We start from the raw sequence: 23118 nt of genomic DNA on the forward strand, positions 1-23118 counted from the left end.
AGCCAAGTCAGCGCTTAATCAATTGAGCTATCGGGAAAGTGGATCCGATAGATAAAACCACTAGGTGGTGTATTGGTTGGAGTGTTGATCTCTGAATAGGTAAGCATTGGTTCTATACCACTTCAAGTCAACCAAAAAACTTTTGAAAAGTGATACTTAAAATGGCACTAAGCAAAGGAATAGATTTGTATACAGATTTTAAAAAAACAACAATAAATTGGTTGCTTGGTAGTTCTTCTTCGTCGTATGAGCTGTCTTTTTCCGGACTATATGTTTGGGCATGAAATCATCAGCCACTCGACAGTCTCGTCATCCAGGGCCTTCAGTCCAAGCGTTCCATGTGACACTGGACGAACTACACATGAAACACGGAGTGGCAAGACAACACCTCCCGACTCCGTGATTTCCTACCCGACGTCGATCCCCACCCTCCGGGAATGTCCCTCGCAAGACTTGCGTGGGTCCGGCTTAACCGCCTACGAACCTGCGTCGGTCGCTTTCGTTCAGACATGTGCAGATGGGGCGTGGCTCCCTCACCGGGATGCGAGTGTGGTGCCACAGACCAGATAGTAGACCTTGTCGTCCATGACTGCTTGGTAGTTAATTTGCCCTGACACCTATTCTAGATCACTGCCACTGACCTGAAGTTTGCACAACAAATGCACTCCATTATTCGCTTGTCGAAAAAGATGGCATCATGCTAGAAGTAAGAAAAGCCCCAACAACTGACAAAAGAATTGCCCAAGAAAGGTTAATAAAAGACAGTGTAGAAGTGCTAGCCTACATTTTGTGGAAGCTCGAGAGCTAAAGAGTAGGTTATGATAGAAAGACTACGTCATTTTGAATTTATTCAGTTTGTGCATAATCATATGAATCGGTTTTTTAAATCTGATTTTGAAATAAGCTTTAAATAGCTAACAATTTTAATTCTGTAGACCTACAAAAAGCTTATTTTCCGTTGCTACTTTTATCAGACATTCTTATGGTTGAGTTGACATTTCCTCTTTTATCAGACAAGATGTTTATTCTTGCCCAAAGAAATCATTAAAACATAGGTGTCCTCCAATGTTTTTGACGCTAGCATCTAATGAGCCTACTAGTGCTACAACGATCTTGTGACATTTCACCTACTTGTTTGGCCAAAAATGGAATCAGTAAAATCACTCATTGTGGTTGACAGGTTAGTTAGAGATCTAACTGTGATGTTGTAGTTGGTATTGCTAACAAGATTTGATATTTCAGTCTTCTTCATTGTTTCGTTTTTGGTCTTTAGATTGTCGTCGGGGTCTACATAGAATACTTCATAACGAATGACGTAATAATTCAATGCATTCATATCATCATCATGGTCATTCCATTCGATCATCAGTGCAGTAGGTGACCTATTCGTTATCGTTACATTAGTGGGAGCAGGCGGACCTAGAAAGAAATCACAAGTAATGATTAGTTCATAACGGCTTTTCCGTGATGAATGTTTGTTTAAGCTTGGTAGCCGTGCTTAATTTACTTTCATCTACATGACCTTTAAATCTGCATCGTTTGTACGTTTTAAACTATTTCGGTTTTGCCACCTTTCCTTTTGTTGGTTTTGTTTCCGTGCACTATTTGTAACTTCATCATTAGCCTACTGTTGTAGCCTATTTCGACAAAGATAAATAAATTTATTTAAATTAAATCCACATTGATGTATTAATAAAGTATTAGTCAATACTTTAAGTAAAGAGTGCTCAAAGTTAAGTTTAAAATCGAAAAAACTCAGCGTTTGGAAATTTTTACGTGTTTTGGTTTCGTTTGGAGCAAAAGTGAAACAAAAGTTGTTGATCTCGAAAGAGTCAAAACAAAGCAACGTGCTTTTGTATTAAGCACCCCCACATACTGTACGCTGTTAAGTTAACAATTTAAGTGACATTAACTCTGCATGCAGATGCCTGTACATATTAACTACTGCGTTTCTAGATTAAAAGTGTCTTTTATTGGGTCCAGTACGCGGCTTGCGTGATAGCCTAGGTAGTCTGGCATAGGCAATTTGGGGGAGACTAAACTTTTTTTTCAATTTTAAAATTCCATTCAAGACTTTTCTTCTGGAGCTTAAAGCGTCGGATGATTCAATATGGTTTTCATTTTAGAGTTTTAACCATCGCAACGACAACATGTGTCGTAGTAAGCCTGACGGACGATAAGAGAAATCTTGATAAAGACAGTAGACAAGATGAGAACGTAGACCTCCTCGGGTAAAAATATTTTTTAGCCTACGCAAAAGGTAAACTCACTATCACCCTGCCATACGATTATGCTACGCGTGGGTGGTCAACATCACGCACTTTATTAACAGTAAATCGCCGCTTATTAAAGATTCAAATAAAAACGTAGGCCTACTTTAAGTGCAGACCTCAATGATAGTTATTTAACAACTGTTGGTAACAACAGCGTACCGGCACAAGAAAGTGCAAAGGAGTGACACCAGATTACAGATTTCCGCGTTCTGTAACTTTGTTTTAATATGGTAATTTTTAATTTTATAAAAGCTTACAGGCAAGACCGAAAGAATCAAGCCATCAAAACTTTAAGACAACCCATAGCAAAGAGCTCAGCTAATAGTCTTCTGCTCTCTGCGTGCTTAAATTGGTTTGATTGTATTTGGGGAAGGGCGGTGACAAACAACTCGTCTTGAGTGAAGCCTCCGAGAGTTTTTGTAATGTTTTTACCTGTCACAATACAGTAGCCTAAACTATTACTTCTCTATTCCGATTATAATACTAAAAACCAAATAACATGATACATTCTACTGGTGCAAATCAAGCTGAGCCATCACAAAATCTATAAAATGATAATCTGCTTTTATTCCGACGTTTCGTCGATCAGACAAGACTGACTTCTCAGGGGCTGGATCAGGTAGTCCTGTCCAGCTTAGCTTGTACCAGTGAAAGAATCATGTTACTGTATTTAAATAGATTTCTCTTACCTGTTTGCACATTTTCGATTGTGGCTGGAAGACTGGTTGTTTTTGTGTCGTTAAAGAAATATTCAAACAAGGAAATACTGTAACTGGATCTTGCCGTCAAAGGATCACCGGAAGTGGTCATTGTAATAGAATGCTGTAAGTTATTTTGTACCAAGGTTAATAATTTGTTGTACATCGAGTAGCCTACAGTAATCTCCCACTTAAGTACGTAAGTTGAATCTTGTGGGTTTGTGCGTACTTATCTGGTAGGTGCGCATTTACCTAGTTGGTGCGTGCTTACCTGGTAAGTGTGTAGCCTACTGTGTAGTGTGTACTTTTTTCGTTTTGTCTGCTCTCAAAGTAGGCTAGGTAGCCTATGGTGACAATAGGCTACTGTGTATTACAATTAAAGTGTGACCGGGTTTTTCCACTCGGGCATGCGCCGGTGTGAAATAGAGTCTTCCTCTTCTTGTGAACATGGTGCTGAGGAACAGACCGCGGACCACATCATCAACGGTTGTACCATCTTTAAACCACCTAACGGAGTGAAAGATCTGCATGTCTTGTGTGATGAAACCAAAGACAGGCTGCTCTCTAGTAACCTTCCAGTGCAGTTCGGGAACATCGTGAATCTGAATTGATGAAAGGATAGATCCTCGGCCCCAGAGGCTCACACAACAACGACAGTGAACGGTTTTCATACCACAACAATGCAAGTGTATCTTTGGATTGATGGCATGAGAATAAGAAGTTCTTTTATTTTGCATCATCAGCACATGTGAAAAAAACAAAACAAGATTACAATGTGAGTTAGGTTGTTTGCTGACGATGATGGGAGTGGCACCCGTGAGCCTCGCAAGCCTTCCGGTCCCACACTCATGGCAGTTTTAAAAGCAAAGACAACCGCTGAATAGTTGCAGATATCAGAGGATTACTTTGTGGCAGTAGCTGAACCAATTCAGAGCAAGGAAAGGATTATAAAGAGTTCTTCTCCAAGGAGCTGAAGTGGCGAACGAAAATTCTGAACGACCGGCTGCTTTCAATGCTTGCACGCTACTATTGCTCAATGCTCAGTATGATCTCGAAAATATTTAGCCTACAATATGGATGAAACTGGGCTATAAAGCTTTACAAAACCAACAAATTTTTTTTATTAATTTGTTTCCTGATTGTTTGATAGTTAGAATGCGTACTAAAGCGGGAGATTACTGTAATTAATTTATTTAATAATTCACTATATTAAACTGTATAGGCCATATCGAATAATCTCATCTTCACTAAATTTTCAAATACAATGTTTTGCAAAACAAATAAAATGAAAACCCATTGATAGACTACATAAAATATAACAAATTGATAAGTAGGGTCTTTTGCACACAATGAATTATGAATATTCTACTTTGAAAGTCGAGTGGAATAATCTACGAGAAGTAGTGGTCCAGAATAACAAAAAAACTAAATATCAGACTAATTTTAAAATTTCTCACTTTTTTCGAAAATTACCGTATAAGCCAATCAAAATTTCTTTTTTGTTTTTTTTTAAACAAAAGCGGGAGTGCCGAGTGGTTGCCTATCGATTATTGTGTAATCTACGATGAGATTTTGATGTTTATTTACGAAACAATTTTACAATCAACAAATAGGCTAGTCAGTAGTTTACAGAAGTCCTCCCAGAGAGGTTATACAACCGTGTATGCCCAGCACAATCTCTCAATTTAGACAAATTATTCATTTGATAAAAACTTGGCTCGAAAAGAAATATATACATTGTCTAAGATAAAAAAAAATATTGCTAAATTTTCTGCGTGTGAAGTGACTCGTCATAATGGAATTTCACTAAGTATGCTCTTCCTCAAGTAAGAACTTCACACTTAGGTCTAATAAGTTTGGCTACTGGTTCACGTTAGTGATTCAAAGCTACACGATAGTTACAGAATTATAGAAGCTTTCTCAGCCTAAAAAATATTCTTCTAATCGGGTTATAATAAAATGAATAAACATTCCCTTAATTGGTCACCTTTCATGCAATGTGAAAAGTTTTTGAAATACTTTTATGTTTTTAAATACGAATAAAAGAAAACCAATTTATACTTTGTTACAAAATACTGGTTTTGAATATTGTACTTATTTTTTATGCAAAAATCACTTACGTCAGATTGAGGAATGGTGACGACTTCAACGTTTCCAGTTGCATTGACGTCAGCTGTTGGACCAACAACAGTTTTTATCCTGTACCTCCGCTCATCTTCAACATCCCAAGTTATCTTTATTGCTGTTGATCGGATTTTTACAATTCGAACGTTTTCCGGCTTTGTCTAAAAATGTTCCTAAGTTAGATTTTTTTCGAGCAGGTTATGCTCAGACAATGACTTTCTGAATACTTAGGCTACTTGAATGTGACTTATCGATATAATGAAGATTGAGGAGATCATTTTGTGCGAGCAAGGCAGTTTCTCAAATGTTTAGATTAAACCATAATTTGCTGTAGGTTAGGCCTAATAGCTTACTATATGATTCTTTGATATTTCATTTACAATATCTTGTTTTATAGGCTTGAAAAGGGCTATATGAATAGCCAAAAACGTTCGCATATTGTTTCATGTTTTTATAATGTCAAATGTAGTAGTCTTGCTTAGTTATGTTTATTTATGATATAATGAAGGCGACATTAATGTTCAACTTCAAAAATAATTTCATGTTTTTTTTGTTTTGTTTTTTATGGTGTAGGGCATGTAGGCTATACCAAGTGATATATTCTACCGTAGCGCTTAATTCATAATTCAATAAACCGCTTGAGCGAGTATGCAATTTATCTTTTTTAAAAGTTTATCAATGCAAAAAAAATAGTTGAAAATTGCAGTGTTGGGAAATCTGGCATTTTCTTATTTACACTTGCGCTTTGGCTGCAAATTTAATAGGAAATGAGTACGTATAATGTCATTTTTAAATGGAATAGCTTTGGATTGAAACTTTCTTTTAACACATCTGTTTTTGTTGAGTCTGGGGTTATGTCTGTTTTTGAGAATTTGAATTCTAAAAACTAAAGAGCAATAAACTCAGTTTTATTGTTTACGAGCAATCAATTAGTGTCTTGCTGAAAAACATCTGCTTGTTTTCGGGGAGTAGCGTAATTGAACCTATAGATTCGTTTGAACCGGGCTGAGGCATCGGAGTCGTGAAATCGGGAGGATTTTGACGTGTTGGAGACGTTACAAAAAGGCTGACTCCGGCTTCATACAAAACGATGAACAATAAAATTTGTGTTTACAATCTATTTTCAAAAGATTGTTTCTTGTTCTCCGTATTGCGCTCTAAAACGTTTCCAAAAATAGCAGTAGCCTATCTGCTACTTTCAGTTTTGGGAAAGTCGTCTTTAAATTTTGATCACTACTTAGGTGAAATTAAATGAAAAAAAGAGCAAAAAAATCTGGCAACATTGAAGTCGCAGCCGGCCAGTTCTAAAACTAAGAAATTGGAGTCGTATATTTTCGCCCGACACCACAACCCTGTTTTTGAACGCTTATCAGATACGTGATTTGTCTATTCACTTGGTGACGTGGTTTGTCTATTCATTCAAATTTCAATTCAAACTAGGGCTGTGTTGCCTCTTGCTTTCAATGCAGCTGTTTTTAATCTACTGTGGCCTGCTCAAAAAAAGTTACAAAAAAGTTATCAATGCCAACCAAAATACCTTGTAACGACAATACAAGAAAACATAGTGACTTACTAGCATTCAAAAAACCTTGGTACGGTAGCTTATTGTTTTATCCTTAGTAGGATGTAAAAAGGGTTGTTATTAAAATAGAATTAAAAACGTATTCTACTCAATTGATAGCTTTAGAAAATGCAAAGGATATACAGGATTTAAGGCTTCTTTGGGTAGTAGTAACTCTATTTACTATTGCCTAAACACTAGCAACTATGGCCTAAAAAGCTAATCTAAAAGACAACATAATCTGACGGACGAACTTACATTTAGCTGAGCAAATGAAACTGCTATCCAGGTGAGGATCCAAAAAAGTCCATGTTCCATGACTCAAATCTTTTGACGAGATCAAATTGCATCAGAAAAATGATAAAGTTAAACACAATGATTGTTCTAACGAAATGCAATGTTTCAAAAACATTTGAATTAAAAACAAGAATAGGTTTAGACTACTTGAAATTGGCCTTTAAAAACATCGTAAATTACTATCTGCTCTGATTCTCTTACAGATTCTATGAAAATGTCCTATCTACTGTACGATATCGTCCGATGAACCTTTTCAAGTTAAGATATACGTTATTCTTATATGTCACTGAAGACTGCAACAAACGTGTTTGCTGTTGTTTGGTTTGTAGCAATGTCAAGCTGATGAAACCTCTTTGAAAGGCAATCCTGACAATTTGCAGTGCCTAGACCAGTTCTTTTTAACTTTTTTTTTTATAGTAGTGCACCGTTAAAAATTTTGTGACAAACTCAATCAACTTATTTATTCAAAAGATAAACCTAGTTTAATGGCAATACGAAAATCATCTGGCAAAGAGACTATTATACCACATAAAACACGCAAACAAAGTTGAGGATATTACATTAAATGACTTTATTGCTGTTACGTTTTATTAACAGATCTCAAACCGAGGAATACTCTCCCTTTCAATTGCATCCCTCATCTACGTGTGTGATTGCATATCTTTTTTGAGATTTGATTTCACACCAATAAAAAGAACACTTAGCTACGCATAAGAACGTTGTTGGCTTTTGAAGAAGTACAGAAATTGTCTTTTCAGCTTTGCTTCTATATTCTGGCATATTTAACAAGTGATTTCAAACATCAGAGTTCGGTATCTCTTTAAATAATGCTATCATACCAAAGTCTGACTGGAGATCAGTTAAATCTTCCAGTTCTGTAGTAAGTCTATCATAAATGAATGCTTGGAATATCCAAGAAGAGGCTTTAATTGTGGAATTCTGTTCAGCATTGAAACAGTTCTTAAAATTTTCTTTCAACAAACTAAGGTGGGCATCAATAAGTGGAAGCAGTTGCTCCTAAAAATGTTCCTGTTTTCTCATAAGTTGCTAATGTGTTAATTTTCGGCTGAAGTGTTATCTTACAGCCTAGCTTCTTGATTGGGGGTGCTCTCATTCCCTGGCGGTGCGAGTAGCTGTTGCTGGGGGTGCGAGAACTCACCGAAGATGTGAAGCTCTATATAGGCCAGAGATTTTGTTCAACAAGGGAGGTGGCGATTATCTTTCAGAGAATTCTATGTTGGCCTATACAGCACAATGTACAACAATAAGAAAATAGTCTACCATTGCATTGTACCACAAAGTCCCACGTTTCGAACAGATAATTGCGAAGAGGAGGCAGGAGAAAAGTCAAGGATCTTGATTAATCACCGTTAGGCTACGTTCTCAGATTGAGCTATTTGTTTATTTATTCGCTTTTGCATTTCGTATGATTGCGTTTTTGAAGACTGCTTTTTTCCTATTTGTTAGTCATGTAAAGGCCGCGATGAGCTCCTTTTCTGCGTTATTTTCGTATGTATTTTGAACTTTATTTCTTAGAACCACTCCAGTTTAAAACAGAGGATGCGAGATTGGCCTCATCAATCTCATGGGGTGTGGGGTGAAAAACGAATTGGGAAGCTCCGTTTTACAGTAGTAGTAGCCCAAGTATTGCCTATTGATGGCTATTCCAAAAGTAATTTAAAGCAATTTTTGATCATCTCAATCAAACTCATCAAAGCGTAACCATGATCATCATATTTGATTTGATCTTATTTGATCATTTTAGATCAAATAAGTTCACAAATATCATTGCAAGAAAAGTTGAGTACAAATTAGTTTAGACTAATTTTATTTAACCTTAAATTTTGAATAGTTTTAAATGGATAAAATGTGTGCCAATACCACATTAAACTAGCAATATTGCTTAACTTTGAAAAACACCATGCAATGTTTTTGTCAACGCACCTTCTTCTTGGCAGTTAAAGGTGTTGAAAATCCCGTTCTTCCGAATATCGAGGATAATCGTTCATTTTTGCTTACCAAAAATTGCAAAAACCTTCTGCTTAGTGTAACGAGTTTGTGTAGGCTACCCTTTGGTAGTGGTACTAGTGTACCTCGTGGATATTTTGGTGCACCCTAGGTTGCACCGTGCACACCGGTTGAAGAGTAGCCTACTGGCCTAGGCTACTTGTAAAAGTTTTAAATAGTGGTTAGGAACAGTTCTTTATAATTTGTTGCTATATTTGGTTTACCTCTCATCTTGATGTATTTTTGTATTATAAGATTAGTACTGTACCTTTATTCTTAAATGCTGGTGTTTTTGATTTTGATTTTTTTTTTGTTGGTTGTAAGGTTCATTCGTCCCCGTGTGGTTTCATGAACTGGCACACCTCCGGATGCTTTAGCTATGTGGAGCCAACTGGTTCTTTTAACTAGTTCATCTATTTTAAACTGTTAGGTTTGGTGGCCGTGCTTAATTTACTTTCATCTGTGGACGTAACTTTTTAAATCTACATCGCATGCACGTTTTAAACTTCTGTGGTTTTGCCACCTTTTCCTTTTATTGGTTTTATTCCCGTAAACTATTTGTAACTTTATCATTGCTGTTGTTTTCCGACAAAGAAAAATAAATTGCATTGAATTGAAGGGCCTAGGCCTACATACTCAAAACGCACTTTCTAGGCTAAGCTACAGTAAAACTAAATTGTGGTTATTGTTATTATTTATTTGCTTCAGATATGCATGCATGCTAAACAGTGTAGGCTACACACCCATATGGAGTTACATGAAAAGAAGAAGAAGAAGCATCTACAGACAGCAGGGAAAGATCATAATGATACGCATAGGTAGTGCAACTGTAGCCTACATAGCTGGGACGATGACACTTTACTACCACAAGTAAATTTCAAACAATCAAGTAAGCTACATCTCTATCTGTCTTGCTTTTGCTCTTCATGTAACCTTCTTCTAAACAAACGGTAGCCTATAAACATTTTACAGATGAACTGCATGCTTTCTGAGAAATAAAAACTTCAAGATTGGTATTGTATTTCGAATTTTGTGGCTACCATCGTTTAAGCATCTTGTTATCTTTTCAATTCATTGAAATAGATGAATGTATTGAAAACGAAATTAGATACGATTCTTTTGTGTTACCGAATAAAAAAATAACACAACTCATTCAATTGTTTGTTTGACTATTTGTTTTAAAGCTTCATCACGTATTTTTGACCGCTGTGTTCTGATTGTTTAGTCTCGCATCCGAATTATAAAGGATTTAGCCTACCTAACGTAACTTGTTCCGCTTTTGCAGTATGCGGTTGTTTAAAACCACACATCAATGTTCAGATTAACGCAAAAATCGACTTGCAAAAGGTTCAAGAACAATTTGAAAAGAAACACAACGTCAGCATTAAAAGAGTTATTTAAAACCTATCAGAGGAGGAAACGATAAGGTCTTTTCTTGCTCATTTGAAAAGAAACTGAATTGAATTAAATTTTGTTTTAATCATTTTTATAATATTTCATTGCCCGATATTGCAATGCCATCTTGAAGGCTACCGTATCAATCTTCTCAGCACATGTAATCTGGTCTTCAAGAACGAAATATAAACGAGCGTATGCCTACGTATAAAAATCAAACATGAAAAGAAGAAGTATCCACGAATCCATGAAAAGAAGAAGTATCCAAAGAAGAAGTATCCAGCCTCCCTCAGAAAATCTTGAAAAATTACTTTGAATTTAGTGCATTCTGAGAGCATGGTCTACAAAAATTTGTGTATGAATATTACTGTAAAATGGTGCTGTCCGGTGGCATAGCAAAAGGATAAGATCATGTTTTCTTTGGCACTTTTCGGAAATAAAGCTGAGTCTCTATGTTTTCTTGTTGCTAATTCCTGGCAGGGATTTTTATATTTGAATGTTTGGTATTGGCAAAACTCGCTCTCTTAATGTAGCCTAGTTCGTTTACGCGACAATCTCAGCACTTGCCTCACCCAAAAGCCGCAACTGACTTCAAGGATACCGGTACTTGCTTGTGAATCGAATTGAATTTTTTTTTATTGGAAATTACTGAATTTGCTGAGTAAGTTGCGGGCCTCCTAATTTGCGAGCCCTGTGCTATCGCACTGTTTGCACACCCCAAAAACCGGCATTGTTCGGAGTGTGCGCTTGAGCAACGCATTCTGGACTGCTTTCCATTCAGCGGCACCTAATGGATGGAGTAATTTCTCGGAAACAACGTTTCAACAATCGGAAACTTTACTCTGCCAATTTTGGTGACCGGCTATTTGCCTCTACAAGTATGCGAAACTACCAGGAATAACCTACCAAGGCTTTGTGAGTTCCAAGATTAAAAATCAAAACCAACTAACCAACTTTTATGATGTTGTCTGTAAATGGTCAGGCTACAAGGAAGATTGAGATGTAGGTCTAGGGCTCTAGGCTACTCGTTTTATAGTAGTCTAGGCTTAGTGATAAAGTGTCATCGCTCACCGATGTAATCTTGCACTACGGTACTTATACTTATGTTTGTATTCTTTCCCATACGTGTGTATTTCTTTTCTTTTTTTTCATGTAACTCCATATGGACGTGTAACATGTCAGACAGGGTCGATAACTACCGTATCGGTGCAGCCCGGTATCCTCGGACTGACAAACATTTAATAGGTTATTCTTACCCTATTTTCGAAACCCACAAATTTTCTTATAGATCTTTCTTTTCTTTCTTCCTTGTTACTTATATAACGGTTTACTATTTCGAAACTAACACTCTTTTTCTTGCAGCTCATACGTCTCTTTCTTTCTTATCAATTCTATGGTCATGTTCTAGTCCAGAGATTACCCTTTGAAACCGTTTGAACCCCTGACTTAGGGCCGGTTACCGAGATTGGCTGAGTGAAGTTTCTGATTATTATTGTGGCGTTCTTGTCTATAAATTATTCCATCCACTAGGTATAGCTGAATGGAGAGCAGTCCTAAAATGCGTTGCTAAAGCGCACACCCCCGAGAGCCGAACAACCGCCGCTTGATATTGATTCGGGCGCTTTACCACTGAGCTACTAAAAAAGACAAAGATATTGAGAGTTACTTTCCAAGCACAAAAGATTTAATCAACCAGTCGATTTAACAAGAGGATCAGCTACTGGAAATTGCAAACAATGGGAACCAGGGCCGTAAAGAGAATAATTTGGGAAGAATACCAATGAGATCCTTGATCTCAAATCCAGAATCCCAAATCAAGACATCTATAAGAAAAAGTGCTGCATCCAAAGAAATGGTTTCTTCATGTTTCCAGACCCGAAAATTTTCCCGGGCCCGGGTCCAAAAGTATCTCTTGGACCCCTCTGTCAACGCTACTCAAGGAAACCTCACAGAAAATGTAGCTTACATTTGAGATAACCACCTTACCCAAGTAATAGATAAACATTAAGCCAGAATACTCTGTCAAGGTTGGAAGTCGTTAGTCAAAAAGCAATGACTTTCCGCTATCGATACTTAAAAAAAGCAATGAATAACAATTACTAAAAATTGACTGGCCAAAAAAAAGCGCAAAAACAAGCAACCAGCAAACTAAAAATATAATATGAAAACTCGAAAAAAACTAGCCCAAACTTGCTGAAAACCACAAAGTTGGTAACACTGTCAACGACTCTCTCTGGCATGTTTTTTCTGGACTGTGTGGCAGCAAAATTTTCCTCCTTTAAAGTTCGAAAACCGGAAGGGGACTAGGTAGGATAGTAATCCGAAAACTAAATCTCGTAAATTCGTTTTGATGACGAAGTAAGTGAACAACAAAAGATGATTCAGCGGTTCTCCTAAATATCGATTAGTGAAAAACGAATAATGATTTCGTTGCTTGCATAACAAAGCAGTGAATAACGCCCATTCGATATTTACTTTTAAAAGGAATGGGTATAAGCATTCGATATTCAGAAAGCAACGAATAACGCTATCGAATAATGACAACTAGTCGTTACTTCCAACCCTGTGCTCTGTATTGCATTTTTGGACTCCTTGTACCCTTCTGACAGTATAATAGTAGTAGACTCACCTCAAGTGAGGTTAAACGCCATGCAATTTATACGAAGAAAAGAACGCAGGAATGTATAACTAAGGTGAAGAGTAGGCTACGCTAAAGTCCTACAAAGCGCTGATTCGATTTGAACGCAGTGCGCGTAATCAAATCAGATGTCTGTACCTTATAAACAAAAATGTTACGTTTAACTGACATAAGACCAGAACACCTTCCCTATAACTTAATGCAGAAAGAAAAATGAACAAGACACAGAATTAATGAAAAATCAAAGTATGAAACGAGACGAAGGCCTACGGCGGCGACTTGACACTCGTGGATCGTATAGCTGAGGCCATCGTGAGTCTCGGTATAGCCCGTATTTCAGCAAAGTAAGTGTCTTGTCTGTCGGTCCGAGCTGAGCAGGAAACGGCAGAGAAGTCGACCATCGTTGCAGGAGTTTCTTCCGGCTCCTGGTCCTCTGAGAATGCCTGGTGAGGTTGTAGTTGGTCCATATGAGGCCTCCAGGTTAGACTGTGTGGAAGTAGACGTACCAAGAAGATTCGGCTGCCTTGGTGCTTAATTCCTTTGGCTGAGACCCAAAGAGGGTACTGGCTCCGTCGTTGCGTGAAGATTAGCGCGTAACAGGGGTCTCCCGACTTAATATGTCGCTTCGTATTTTCGGAGGCGTCCGTGTTGCGAGTGTTTTGTCAGTGTAAGCTACCACTTGAGACGATGTGGAAGAAACTGTCGATCTTGGTTCGAATCTGACAATTGTTGAGCAGTTGGCTTCGAGAGCAGCCAGACGGAGTGGGCGTGCGTCGATGCTGTTGTAGGAACTCCAATACGGTTTGTTTGGGGGACAGGGAAGACTTGCGAAGTGCTTGCTTAAACGTAGGCTACATACGAGGCGCTCCGCGGCTCCAGTGGTTTCCGGATGAAAAGGGGAACCCTTGATGTATACCATACTCCTCACCATAGCATCTTTTCACAAATTGGGACTAGGTGGGCAAATTTTCGAAAAAGGGCACTTTTAGCGCCAGAATTATATTAAAAAGGGCTTTTTGCGCATAAATGATGGGAAAAAGAGCATTTTTTTCCGAGCGTAGGCTAAAACATGTAAGCTTAAAAATGTAAATTTCTCAGGCAAATTGTGGGTAAAAGAGCATATTATACCTAGACTAAACTTTTGAGACCCATAATTGATTCCTATATTCATCTCCGCCCACAATATTTTATAAATAATAATGTAATAACATTTAATCTAGCAACATTTAGTTGCAGAGGTCTCTTGTAGGCTACTAAAGTAAAAAGAAACAACTACCGGTGCGATAATAATCTATGAAACACAACTGCTAAGATATTATAATGAGTTGACTCTTTGCAGAATTAGATCATTCTAAAGAGCTAACATTTTATTTTGATGAAAATCAGGAAACACACTTAATTCAGACATTTAGAATCTCACACAAAATTTGAGGTAGGCCTGCGGGGGAGGGTCGCTACTCCTCACACCCGTTGGTCGACCTTGCCTTACATGCGAGAGTGGGAGCTCCCGATGTTGGGGTCCTCAGCGAAGGCAAGTCGACCCTTGTGTTCTATCAGAAACAACTTAGGTTTGTGGTACGTAACGAAGTACAGCAAAATCCCGAAAACGGATTTAGCTGCTTCGTGCCACATAACACCCCACCAGTGTCTGAGGGCTGGGTTGGCCCGAGACACGCAAAGGTAGAGTGCCCTGCGTTGTTCTGAATGTCGGGGGTCACCAGTGCGGGGGAGGGTCGCTACTCCTCACACCCGTTGGTCGACCTTGCCTTACATGCGAGAGTGGGAGCTCCCGATGTTGGGGTCCTTAGCGAAGGCAAGTCGACCCTTGTGTTCTATCAGAAACAACTTAGGTTTGTGGTACGTAACGAAGTACAGCAAAATCCCGAAAACGGATTTAGCTGCTTCGTGCCACAGGCCTACTTACAACACAAATTGCTAATTAATCTGCTTGAATGGAACATTTAGGATATTATAAGTACCGTAAGGTCAAAGGTAGGCTCATAAGTTCTAAATGTATGCTGAAGTTTTCCATTTAGCTGTTCATTCTTTAACTTGGATCTAACTTAAACAAAAATTAAATCTAAAAAATTGCCCACCTAGTTTCAAACTAGGGGGGCAAAGAAAGGGCTAGAGGGGCAAGCAAAGAGACTAGGTGGGCAATTGCCCACCTAGTTTATATGTGAAAAGATGCTATGCTCCTCACTTTACAGAAAGTTTGAAACTTGGTAAATTTAAATGTAGCCTAGCAGCATCATTATCGGAAACTATAGTATGAGGATAACAAAAATGAGCAAAATCTTCTGGCAGGTTGATAGTAGTTGTCGAAGATATTAAAGTAGTGGCATGAATACGTCGGTATTAAGAAAAGGCATCGATGCGGTGTAATCAACGGCAACCCATGAATTCTACCGAATGATCTACGAGTAGGCGACTCCACGGTGCCTTTGGAACCGTCCATGATTGGATCTAGGTTTTAGATACCGTTTGGTGTTCACCACAGATTTTACACTTGTGGCAAAGTTCCGTTATGTCTCGATCAATGTTTGGCCAGCAGAAGTTCTTGCCAACTGCTTCCTTCTCTCAATGCCAAAATGTCCCTCGTGAAGCAACTGAAGGATGAAGTTTACATGGGATGAATACTCTGGAACCGTACAGTAGACACCAGTATAAAGTAGGCCTATAGTAAAAAGAGAGTCTGCGTACTTATGGAACGGCAGCATTTGGGGTCTAAATTTGCAAATAGAAGGCATCGATGGGCGATAGGCCAAACGACATCAATATCATCCGCACTTTCCTCTTCAGCGAAGGCTTGATCGCCTAAAACTATTTGCTGCCAAAGAAGGTGTAGTTTAGTCCTTTGATTGTTGTAACTACAAAGAGAATATAACTTGATCTTCCCGTGGAAAAACATGTCACCTAGGCCTTGAAAGAGCCCGTGATTGGCACTAGATGCTTGCTAGCAGGTTGAAGCAGAGACACTGCTTGGTGCTTGTTGGCTAGTTGAAGTACCTACACTTAATCCTACTTTGAGTCCAGACGTCGGTTGAAAGAAAATTTCCGTTTGTAACAGTGTCTAGTTCTGGGTGTGTGGTTACCGCAGCCCAGGGTAACTCAACTAATGTTAACAAAGATGATCCAGTTTGATAAGTTGAACATTTTTAGCGGTCCGATGAATAAGTTGTTTCACACGCAACCATGAAAGTTGAATTATCAGTAGGCCTACCAGTACCGAACCATTTTTTAAATGAAATATAACTCAACTTGGACTTTTGACAAAGTGTTGGAGGTCTTGGGGGCGAATCCCCCCACCCACTACGATAATTACAGAAAAAATAGCTTTCTTCCAGTAGAAATCTGTTTAAAGAGGCCCTGAAACGTGGCAATGAGGTTATTCTTCCAGAAGCCCGAGGTCCACGATCAACACTCAGAAAGTCCAGATTCGGACCGCTGTCCGCTAGTAAAGTAGCCCTGCCGTAGCCTATTAATGGAGATTGGAGCTTCGGATGTTGGGTTCCTCAGTAATGGCGTGTCGACTGTCGATCCCTGCGTGCTGTCAGAAACAACTCAGGTTTGTGGTAGCGAAATATGTGCCACACAATCTATGCAAGGCTGATTTTTATGTGGTGACAGCAAACAAGACAATATTACGAAGTAGACTGGGCATAAAGAACACACTGTGGGTGTCAATTGGCCATCATAATCCTTGGATGGGAGCAGCTTATTGCTGCTGTAGCTCTCGACAGCTTTCGCTGACGTCACGCGCTCTTGCTTTGCGTCAGAATGCTGGAATTTATTTAATCTGTAACCTACAACATCGTAGGCCTATAAAGAATCTCGCGCCTCGCTAGGGAATTGAAAGCACTGAATTTAAGAATGTCTAATCGCATTCTGGCTGCTACCTCATAGGCCTACACGTAGTTTTGTCATTCTGTTGCATTTTGTGTTTGTGTTTGCGATTGCGATGCGATGTCCTTTGATTGTTGTCCTTTGACTATAGCGATTGCGATGCTCACAGCGACGCTTTTTCAATCAAAACTAGGGTCCTTTATAAGCACTTTTAGCCTAAACATTTCACTTGTAAAGAATAACTTTTTCTATTCAATCGAGTAACTGAGCACGGCAGGGCGTTGTTGAGGGGTGGTTTGACTTGGTTTTGAATCTTTATCCTCGGACTTACAAAGCCTTGATATTCCTGGTAGTTTCGCATAGCCTACTTGTATACTAGAGGCTCTTGACGCAGGTCCGGTCACTGAGATTGGCAGAGTGAAGCTTTCCAATTGTTGAAGTGTTGTTGCCGGGAAGTTATTCCACCTATTAAATGCCGCTGAATGGAGAGCAGTCCTAAAATGCGTTGCTTAAGCGCACACCCCGAGAGTCGAACCAGCGCCGCGTGATCTTGAGCCCGGCGCGTAACCACTGAGCTAACCACTGGTTTCGGAGATGTAAACCTTTCTGGTGGTTTTGGTTTAGTGTTGTGTTTTTAGGATTTGCTGCTCAACATATTATGCTTGCTGTGTTAGAATAAATCAATAAATGTAACATCGAAGAATACCGTGTCCAGAGCACATCTCGCCACTATGGTGCCCAGAGCGAGAGGTGTTGTCGTCCTACTGACGACTGTATATGAGCGAGCGTGTCAATAAGCAACAAGCCGCTACACAGCAAACCACGCTCAAGGCTCTATAATTGGAATCAGAGTTACGCTGACTAACTAAATGAGTTGCAGCCGACGGTAATATATTTGCATACACCAAACATTTGTGTTTCTGCAAAATAATGCTTGCCTTAAACCGTCATGCATGCTTAAACCGCAATGTGGTGCGATGAAGACTGCTGACATCTGACCAAGACAGCCAATTTTTGACCCTGACATTCGTCATTTTTACGTTGATTTAACGCGGATGTAGGCTATGCAATGCTTATAGGCTATTTGAAGCAAACAAATAATTGGTCACAGCGGTAAACCATAATCTCTTCGTGGGAAAATTGTAACATAAAGTTCCCGGATCCGTTTGTCTGCATGTAGTGACCGAAAAAGAAACACTCCTTGAAACGTCTATTCAATAAGTGTATTCCTGTAAAATTAGCCCGCGGTTATCGAAATCGAGATGCAACGCCTTACACCTCTAAAAACTGTCACTACGATACAGATTACTTGGATAAAAGACGGAGAATTTGTCCAGCTAGCAAGCACTAAATAAACCAGTTAAATGTGCGACCGACTTCCAACAAACAACTTCGAGAATGAATCAGAAAAATTTGTGATAACTCAAAGGCACGTCAGCAGTAGTGTGACGCAATATTTCATGTTTAAACAGGTTTCAAACTGAAACAGGTTTAAACCGGTTTAAACAGGTTTGACACAAGTCTTACGAACGATGGTGCAATTTTGGCACATGTTTTAGGAATTTCCATGACGTAATATTCAGTAGACCTGAACGGTTTTAATATGACGTTTGATTAGGTGAACAATTGTCTGGAACATAGCGGCCCCTAGTTAATCACTCACGTTTAAGTTAATACGCAAATACAAAGGGCATGCAAAGAATGAACAGCAACAAGAATTAACACGACGATACATGAAATTGGTACCATAGGTAGTAGGTACACGCAAAAAATGACGCTATACAATGGTTGCGATAATAACCGACTGTTCTGGGCTCAGACAAGTGTCGGCCACCGCAGACAAAACCAGGCTCAAACCCTAACACTTAGGTGTTCTTTACGGGGGCGAGGCACGAAATATCCCTCAACACATAGTCTACTTTCACTTTCCCCGTACTCTCATCATAGTTGCAGACGGCAACTTTAGCTCTACGAACCACAGGCTTCCCTTTCCTAATTTGTGGAACTACCTCATGCACCCTCCCAAGTTAATACTTCCCACGTTTACCAATGTCATGGAGAGAACCTACCACTACAAGTTGACCAGGCTCCAAATTCTCGGCCATTTTTAGCCATTTTTTCCGGCCCTGAAGACCTGGCAAGTAAAAATCGATCCATTTACTCCAAAACTGCTGAGAAAGTGACAAATTGAACCGATAATCCCTTCTTAATTGGTCACGATCATGTGGTTGCCCAACAGCGCAGTATGGGTCTAAGTGTGGGGTCAAAAGTGAGGCAGGGGTGATGACAGTAAAATCCCTAGGGTCGTCACTCAAAGGTACCAAAGGGCGTTCGTTCACGATCCGAACGGCACTGCCTGTGTACGTAAGCAGTTCAATAAATTTGGGCTTACGAATTGAAGAGTCCAAAATGTGAAAAAATGCAATTTTACATTGTTTAACCATTGCCTCCCAGGCGCCACCTTGCGCCGGAGCATACGGAGGTATAAATTCCCAGTTTATCTTTCTCTGTCTCAGGGCGTTGTGAAATTCAGCTGATTCTATCAACTCGGGCAACTTTATTTGAAAGAAGCATTTAGTCACATCAGCCATGAGACCAAATCTACCAAGCCGAAATCTAGCCAAGACATCTACCAGAGGGTTTAACAAGTCAGGACCCGAAAACATTACATCATTAACACAAGTTCCTCGAAATTCAGACTTGCCATCGTAAACAATGCGCTTTTTTAATTGTGACGTAACAAAGTATGGTAAATACCATTCAAATCCCTTGACATTTCCTGCTTCACCAGTACGCTCAATATAGCCATTTGATTTAAGATCTTTCATGGTGTCAGTAAGGAAATCACGAATTTCAGGTTGTTTTAAAGCCTTCTTCCTTAAAGCAGCAACTCTATCTGACGCCAACACAAAATTGTTAGGTAGATCAATATCTTCCTTCAACGGAACAGGTATTTCAAATCGACCATCTTTCAACTCAATATTTGGTTCAACAAGTTCTCTAGCCAAAATGTCATTGCGAGACAATTCACAGGTTTCATTTTGCAAGGTCAAATCCTGAATGACTTTATTCAGGTCTGCTATTTCCATATCGCGAGACTCAATTTTACGCTGAAAGCCAGAGATGACATCCGACTCTGAAGACGTCTGCACTCTGCACACGTTAACAACGCTTTCATCTAAGGGTGACTTACCAGTTACCACCACAAGCCAACCAGCCGAGAGGAGTGAGTAAAGCATGTGGTTCACTACGATTTTCACCAACACGCTCTTTTTTTGCACACATCAAATAAGCGTTGTCGTTGCCAATCAGTACATCTACAGTACTACAATCATTCAAATGAAACATATTCACGTCATGAAAATGACGGAAACCATTTAAATCTTGTTTATGCGGTAAAGTTTTAACATCATCAGCCCAAGCTGGGTTAACCACCGAGGTTATATCACAAAACAGTTCATCTGTCTCTAACGACTGGATGTTAGCGCGTTAACGGCCGAGTGGTTAGCGCGTTGGGCTCGCAGTCGAGAGCCTGCATGTTCGACTCCAGCCACCCGCACTTGCTGTTGTTTCTCTGGGCAAGAAACTTTACGATAATTGCCTCTACCTAGTGATCGATTTCGAGTAATGGGTAGTACCAAATTTAAGTCATACGTAAAGTAGACAACCGGAAACAGACATTGCTGTCGGCTGCAGCGTGGGTCAGGTGTATGTCGGAAGACGTACACCGATGCATAGCGCTCAAGTCCGCTTTCCCGCAATGCAGGATAAATATAAACAAACAAACAAACAAACAAACAAATGTTGAGTTTGACAAGGTCAGCACAAGTAGCTTTCTGACCAGCCAGGGTATCCATTTTAAACGACGCTTTATCGTACGGTTTAAGATCAAGTTCACACACCAATTCCAAATCACTCGAAACAAACGTCAACTGCGAACCAGGATCATGCTGACAATACACCAACTTCGATTTGCCAGTCATTGGATTCAAAACACGAGCAGCAGTAACGCGGTTAAAAGCTGCTTTAACATTTCCAATCTTAACATTACGCACAGGAACTCTGGCACGAGCATCATCTTTCCCAACCGAATCCAGAGAATCACGTGACGTCACATAAAAATCATGCAGAAGAAAATAGTGTTTCCTATCGTTGTTAGGCTCACACTTACGACAGTTATTTGCATGAACGCAATCCCTAACCATATGCTGGCGCAAACAATTCAAGCATTTGCCAGCTTTCACAATGACATCTCTCCGATCTTTAGGTGTCAAGCGCAAAAATTCTTTACAATTAGACAAAAAATGATATTCAACTTGACCACGTGACAAACAACAAATGCATGCCGGCAGGTCTTTACGTCTAGCCTCACCACCGCGCGGTGCGCTAACAACAGTCGAGTACTGCGAACTCCCTGACATCACATCATCGTGGAGTTTTACGGACGTCTGCCTAACCGGACATGAAAGCAATTTTCCTTTGCCAAACTTTTTAAAATGCTGCGACTCACCAGAATCGCCCATTAGCATAATGCTAAAATCAGTCGACTTACGCGTTTCCTCTCGTACAACAAAATCGAACAAACTCTGAAAAGTAGGCTCATTAGTGCCACCACACTGATCACCTAAAAAGTCAAGATAACGCTGCTTAGCGTCAAACGGGAGTCGCTTAGCCAAATCCAAAACAAAACGTCCTTCCAATTTGTCACGCTGACCATAAGCTTGCGCGTAAAGCAAACACTGCGATAATTCATCTTTAAACTCTTTCAGATCACTGGAAGAGATAGAAGTCAATTTGCTACCATAGCGATACTTTCTAAATTCTGGTTCTGCGAAAAGACCTCCACGAACCCCAAAACGCTGGGACAAGCGAGCTAACGACATTTCTATCCTGTCTTCCTCTGACAAGCCAGGGGTGTCAGAAACCAAATTAGCAATCGTTTGCGCAGCTGTTCTAACACAAGCTGCTTGTAACAAAGTCAAACGAGTCCCCTTAAAGGGCGAAGCTGCCATTAAGGCCGTAACACGATTTTTAAAGAAGATAAATGGCATATTATTACCATCGTAACCAATCAAGGCCGCCTTATCGAAAAACGTCCTACTATTTTGGTATTCAAAAAAGCAATCCTGCTGTTGAGAACTCGATTTAGCGGGAGAAGACAAGCTATATCCCTTAAGGGGCTGAGTGGGCTCAGTCACATGCACAGCCCGATCACGATCCTCACACACGTTAAAATCAGGAGACGCGATACGCCTCTCACAACCACCCAAATTACGTGTAGCTGGGCGTTCAAAAACTAGCGGCGCAGAAAACTGTGAAGGGGGCAAAGCATTGCTGCTATAGGCGGCCCCGTGACCTGTACGCTCTGGGGGAGGAGTTCGGTTGTAATTCGCAGGCCTTGGCTCTACAGCATTCGGAAGACCCTTAGCCGCGGCCCCGAGACCTCCTGAAACAGCTGGAAAACGTGTGGATTGCCCTGGTCCACTCACAGGTTGAACGGGCGTTTGGAAAAGGTTATGTAAATTAAACTGCGATTGATGTTCATTTCTGGAATGCCTAGAAGAGCCCTTCCTAGAGCTACGCCGGGAGCCCAACTCAGAACGATATTCAGCTAACACTACCTCTTTTCGTTGTTCGGCCCTCAACTGAGCGTCTTTGAGTGCGAACTCAGCAGCTCTCGCTTCGGCTTTCGCGGCTGCTTCAGCAGCCTTCGCTTCGGCCTCCGCTCTCGCGGCGGCCTCTGCTCGTACAGCCTAATCAGCTCTCACGGCAACCTCAGCTCGTATGGCCTCATCTCTCGCGATGGCCTCAGCAGCTCTTGCTTCGGCCTCAGCTTGGATCTGGAGCTCCTCTCGTCTTAGCTGTAGGTTAATTTGTGCAACTATCCGAGACGAACTCTTAGACATCCTAGTGCTTACATTTGAGGCGCTATCCTCAGGATGTATGTCAGCATCCAACATTTCGGAGTACTCACTTTCTTTTTGTTCGAAGTTATGTTTTAATGAGTTAAATTCGGGATCTACCCTATCACGAAGTTCTGCCAAGATTGCAGAGTTAAAAATTTTAATCAAAAGAGCATGGAAATGCAGTAATTCCTCTTCTAAAGTAGATAAATTAGATCAAAAAATTAACAGTTCCTGCTTATCACTCAAAGAACCTAGGGCTACAGAAAGTTCCCCAATTTGAGTCAAAATATCCCGTCTAAGATGCCGGGCCTCTCGAACTGACTTAGCCTCATCGTTACTGGGTCCCTCCCCAGAATGGCCTGCCCGACTGCAA

General features: G+C 40.0%; 1 protein-coding gene across 3 annotated transcripts in view; it reads right to left on the reverse strand.

The window, feature by feature from the left end:
* Positions 1–23118, reverse strand: part of LOC145770402 (receptor-type tyrosine-protein phosphatase beta-like) — a 203247-nt gene that overhangs the window by 19685 nt on the left and 160444 nt on the right. For 2 of the 3 annotated variants that reach the window (XM_082582038.1, XM_082582037.1), the window contains exons 1-4: positions 6915–7042; positions 5092–5256; positions 2963–3095; positions 1132–1419 (exon numbers count right to left, since the gene is read on the reverse strand). The exons of the other annotated variant lie outside the window; for it this stretch is intronic. In XM_082582038.1, coding sequence (XP_082438164.1) covers positions 1132–1419; positions 2963–3095; positions 5092–5256; positions 6915–6974 — 646 coding nt within the window. In that variant the 5' untranslated portion in view covers positions 6975–7042. Of the gene's footprint in view, positions 1–1131; positions 1420–2962; positions 3096–5091; positions 5257–6914; positions 7043–23118 lie in introns of those variants that run through there. 3 annotated transcript variants of the gene reach the window in all.

The sequence above is a fragment of the Aplidium turbinatum genome, chromosome 5 (assembly GCF_918807975.1).
Source record: "Aplidium turbinatum chromosome 5, kaAplTurb1.1, whole genome shotgun sequence".
Lineage (NCBI taxonomy): Eukaryota > Metazoa > Chordata > Ascidiacea > Aplousobranchia > Polyclinidae > Aplidium > Aplidium turbinatum.